This window comes from Charadrius vociferus, unplaced genomic scaffold, assembly GCF_000708025.1.
Source record: "Charadrius vociferus isolate BGI_N301 unplaced genomic scaffold, ASM70802v2 scaffold560, whole genome shotgun sequence".
NCBI lineage: Eukaryota > Metazoa > Chordata > Aves > Charadriiformes > Charadriidae > Charadrius > Charadrius vociferus.
In genome coordinates, this window is record NW_009646459.1 from 1,133,971 (window position 1) to 1,139,644 (window position 5,674).

Sequence of the window (5,674 nt, forward strand, 5' to 3'; positions counted from 1 at the left end):
GCACAACTGTCTGTAATAGCATTCTTGTAGAAAAGCCAAAGGGTGGGGAAGACAGGGTATTTCCCTCTACTGCCTCAGCTCACAGGCTTTAATTACTTGCTTATGCATCATGTGAGAGTCTCTGAAAGCCCCTTAAACAGCTTTCAGGTGGTTTTGAAGGCAGGGGTTGGCAGGGATAGGCCTTATTTCAGATTAAATTGGTTGCCTCCCTAGCTGTTTGCATGATCAACAGTAAGCAGTTCATTACATTAATGTGTAAGTGTTGGGGCACACCTTAGGAGAAACTTTATGACAAACTGTCTTTGTAAGAAACACATCCTGCCATCACAGCAACAGTTCCAAGAAACAAAGAATTTAGTCTATTTTGCCATTTGCTAGTGCCTGTAATGAATTCCACTGTCTTCTCAGGAGTAAGACGAGACACCTGGCAGTAACTATGCACGACAAACCTGAATTGATATGGAAAGAAGTATCGCCCCTCATAGTGTCCTGTTAGCTCATCACCATGCTTCTGTGCCACACTGCAGCAGCTAAACTAAGCAGGGACCTAACCCAGAAGAAAACTCATCCAGATTTCCTCCTTTCCCTCCCACCAAAAGAAGCACATAAATAAAAATCGGCTGCACCAGCAAAATGTAAACAAGCATAGACACATGAAGGAATGAACACAAGGAAGAAAGGTAGCATTTGCCTCAGCTGCAGCTTCAGTCATGTATGGCAATCTACAGTAAAATCATTTTAGGTCTTCAGCATTAGGATTTTTGGTGGTGCTTTTAGAAGGACTTTAATTGTAGGAAGAGGCGATATCACTTAGAAAAATAACTTTATTTTTGCATACTCACTGTTAAAAGAATCTGGAATACAAGTTGAGCTTGACAGAGAGCAGAAACCTGCAGTTCCATCAGTGACATTTAGATACTACTGCAGTTCTTTTAAGTTTTTGAGACACTTGAGTCATTTTGGATCTAAAAGCAAGACTCCTGATACAGTTAAAAGTGTAAAATTACAAGTCTAACTCTCATCAGGCACAAAACTGAAAATTCCCTGAGAAGATGTAATTACAAACTAGTGTTTAAACTTTATATCACATTATTAGGGGGGTTTAAGAGTACAAACGCAAAATTTGGCTATGAAAATTTAAACAAGTCCATAATACTCCATGCTGAAGATTAAATTTTCAGAAGGATTAAAAATTACACATTACAGAACTACAGCAATCAGATTTAAGTTAAATATTGACAGCTGGCTTTGGCATATTCCCTTTTGTATAGTTTTCAGATCAATTCTAATGTTATTTTCCTGAGATCTTTCAGTACTCAGTACAAAGTCTGTGCAGTCCAGCTGCTTTTTTCTTTTTTTTTTTTTATCCCCAGTTCACCTTTCCCTTCCAGCTAGCATTACGTTCATGGAAAAAAAATGAGGAATAACCATGAACAACATGCAGTTTCCAAGCCTTAAAACAAGTATTTTAGCCAAACTATTACAATTTATTATACCTCTTAGATAATAAATATTCCAAATAGTTGGCCTTACAAAAATTGCTGTGTTCAATTTTGTACCCAAAGTTCCAAGCCTCACTGTGCAACACAAGGCATCCCCATCTTCACTTGAAATATGTCTTCTCTCCCCCTTGCCCATGGACAAGGCAGGGAGGGCATCATGTTGGTATGGTTACCAACATGGTGAGAACCATTATACCCATCATCCACATCACCAACACCGATGTTACATGTTAAAGTACATAGCTGTATACTATATATACCCATGTTTCGTAAAAAGAGCATGCAGTATTTTAGTTCTTTTGCAGATACAAAGCTTTGTGTCGCAAATGCTCCTCTAAACATTTCACTGCAAAAGGGTCAACATCAGTGTCAAACTTATTGGCAAAGAAGTGGTGGTTTCGTAGAATCCAGTTCAGGTCTCCTACCCCAAAAACACAGACAGAGCGAACGTGAACTCCACTGCATGGTGGGTAGGGTGCACCTTTGGATACGTCACCTTCAAAGTACTGCCACTTGACAAACCTGGCCAGTGCATTCATGTCAGAAACATCATACTTGACACTAGAAGAAACTGCACCCGGGACTTCAGGGATTCGCTGAATTGTTGCCCACAGGTACTCATCTGGGCTGTAAGTGTCTTTTGCCCACTCAATGAACTTAAGTATTTTGTTGCTTTCTAATACATATTCTACAAATCTTCTGCTAACTACAAAATAGGCACTACCAGAAAAAATTGGAGTACTGAGAGGTGGTAGTTCTTTGTCTATGCCTGTGTTCTTTATTTTACCATCAATAATCTCATGGTGTTTTTTCCACCTTACTTCTTTATAAACAGGCATTTTTTCTGTTTCTAAACTATTTTCACCTTTAAGGGCTTTTAATTTCTCTACTATTTCCTGGTTGGTCTTTATAGGAAAGTCCATGCCACAGAGGTTGATTAGGTATTTCCAGTTTGAACTTCTTCTGGAGAGATCTTTCATGCAGTTAATGTCTGCCTGCACCCTGCTCCATGAGGCATACACAACACTCTCTAACTGGCTGGAAATAAAGACATTATCAAAACATGAGACTATTCCCTTCACAGCAGTAAAAAAAGATTCTGGAGACTTCTTGTCAACATGAATGCAGTAAAAATTCTGAGGGGCATAGATTGATCTTAGAAGTCGATCAAGCATCTCAATTTTGTGATAAACCACTATTGAGTAAGCAATTGGAAATTCTGCTTCTTCATTGCTGAGAGGTTCCATAATATATTTCCTAGTCTTGGTGAAGGAGGCGCAGTCTGCTGTCATGTTAATATAATCATTTATTGTTAGTCTGGGGCGTTGCTTAAATGACACTAGCAACGTCTCGAGCTTTACCTTTTGAATTTCTTCTATATCTCCCTCTATGATCTTGGTGCAGTTAACATTACCAATAGGATCTTCTTTTGTCAGCTCTAGATGTCTCCGATTTAAGAAGTCTTGTTTCTGGTTAACTTTTAAAACCGAAATGATTACTAAAATAAGAGTTAGACCCAAGAAAAGCCTGAAGCGTGAGTTGTGGCAAAACCGTAATTTCCTCTTCAGCATTTCAAATACCAGGTAGCTTTGCAGGGCTAAAAAAAATGCCCTCCACTCTGCTCATATCAGCTTCAACAACTTCAGAAAAAACAGTTTGTGTTTCTCAGGAATTTGGTGAGTTTTTCAGGGAAATGGAAGGAAAAATCCTAAAATAAAATGAAATATGACTGTCATTCAAAGACCAAAAGGTTTCTTTAAAAAAAATGGTTAGTAATTACATTGTTATTTAGTGACAGTGAAAAGGGGAGTAGTTCAGCAAAAAATTTTCTGTTGGAAGTTAGAAATTAATGAATAAGATTAGTTGATTTTTCTAGAAAAAGATTGGGAGAGGTAGATAGTTTTCATGATACACTATTTCTGTAGTACTAAGACTACAAGTAGCCAAACTTCAGTAGGAAAACAGAGGTGATTCAGCTGCACCTGACAAAATTAACACCAGTAAGTCACACACATTACTGAGAAACAAGTATTTGATATTAATTCACACTTCAGTTTGACAAGAATATTTTATACTCACTTCAGTAGTGACATAGATTTCATTATAACTTACCACTCACTTCCTGGATGCTACTTGTGCTTTGTCTTCTCACTAGGAAAGCAGCCCCTGAAGGCTTTCAAGACTTTTGTGTGAGATACAGACTCTTCAACATCCTGCAGATGAGCTTAGAAATACCATCAGGAAACAGCTGATGAAAAGGGGAGAAAGAAATTAGTATAGCATAGCTCCTCAATGTTCTGAGAACAGCTGTGACTGAATTGCTGAAGCACCTTTTTAAGGTAAAAGGCAATGCTTGCGGCCTATCTCTAAAGCTGATTTGCGTTAAGTCACTACAAATGCACAAATCTAAGAGCACAGCAGTATTGTGTTACCATCGTTTAAACGCGCTTGTTTTTATGATTCAACAATTGCTTTTAAGTGGAAATATGCTGCAAGGTTGAGTTGCAACAAGATTTATAATATGCCAACTTTATTTTCATCTTTATTTCACAGGCACTACATCATGTTTGTTTGTTAGTCCTGTTTCCCCTTAAGTACCTTCTTTCTGTTTGAGTATTCTGCAAAGGGATCACCACACAGTTATGCAGCTGCTACAGCCACAGCTGTTGAGAAAATTGCAGTCTAGAACTGGATTACAGAACTGGGTGTCTTCTTTGTAAGTACTACCTCATGCAGGTAAACTGATAAAGAACAGGATATCCTTAAACAACTTACATCACCACTCAAATGCCATTCATACTCACAAATTCATTGCCAACTGATTCAGTGCAGGTTTGAATTTCAAACCAACCTCTAACTGCAAAAGCCAATACAGTTTATAGAGAATGTGTTCCAAAATTTTAATCTGTGAGTTAAAAGCTTAATGAAATATTGAAGTATTTGAGAGATATACAGCTCCTTCATTTTTACTACTTTCAAGAAAAATTTAGTGCCTCTGAATAACTTTCTGAACAGCTCTGAGAATAACTGGTACCCCTAAAAACTACTAAGAAAATGTGTTTAAGGAAAAGAAGAGTGCACTGCATCCACTTCTGGGTTTTGCTGTAGGCTCTTCAGCATAAGGTTTTTCTTTTTTTCTCCTCTTTTCTTTAAGCTAGCCCGGTACCTTTTTAGCTTTTAATTCTCAAACTGTGGCTTTTAACCTGCTACTTGCAAATCTCAGAACAGGTGCATGCAAGAAATTGAGGTTTGGCATCACAAAGTTTTTTGGTAGTAATGCTGCTACCAGGATGCACTACACACTGGGTCCACCACTGTGCCCACAGAATTACAAACTCACTGGGAGAATTGATCCACATGTAGCAGGTGGGGGGAGGGGGCGGATCCCTGCACAAAGGTCTAGCACAGCTATAAGGATCAGCAGTATTTTAAGGAAGTACAATAACCAAATATTTTGTAATTCAAGCCACCAACAGGCAGAGGCCACAACCTATTTGTGACTAACAGCATTATATAAACACCTTATTTACTATAAAGTGTACCTTGTTTTCAGAGTTATACCTGTAATTATTTTATCCTGCATTTTGAATTTATCTTAGGAAGGTGGACCTTTGTTCCAAGTCTGGTTTAGGTGTATAGTGAAGTCAAACAGGAAGAACTAAAATTTTAACCCTTAAGCTAAGTAGCCGGGTGAACTAGCGTGCAATTACAGCTGAAAGCACAGAGAGGTACCTTCCAAGTATCACATCTCACACTTTAATTTGAATTTAAAAAAAAAAATTAAAAAGGGAAATTCCACAGTTACCACTTTTAGTTTGAAATGTGGCATCAAACAATGACATAAATTAGAGCAATTTTTAACATGCTTTATAATTTATCACACGCTTGCTTCCTTGACATCCTGCTGGTTTTGACTAGTAGATGTGACCCAATAAAAATATATCCATCACATATGAAATTAACAAAGGAAGGATAGTAGCTATGTGGTAGTCTCCATCTCTATTGAGTATATATTTCCATAGGGTGAAGTTTGCGATACTGGTTACCTTTAAATTACTGCCTACCTTCTCAGAAAGGAAGACCACATATTTGTGAAGCTTTAGCTGACAGAAGGTGGAATCCTTCTTTCTTTAGGATGAGAGTTAGCACTACTATTTTATCCTATTCTCATT

General features: G+C 37.8%; 1 protein-coding gene across 1 annotated transcript; it reads right to left on the reverse strand.

Annotated features, from left to right (window-relative positions):
- Nucleotides 1–1,792: 1,792 nt before the first annotated feature.
- On the reverse strand, nucleotides 1,793–3,073 carry GCNT1 (glucosaminyl (N-acetyl) transferase 1, core 2). The gene has a single exon (XM_009882712.1). It carries the CDS (start codon nucleotides 3,071–3,073, stop codon nucleotides 1,793–1,795), a length of 1,281 nt encoding a protein of 426 aa, XP_009881014.1.
- Between the last annotated feature and the right edge of the window lie 2,601 nt (nucleotides 3,074–5,674).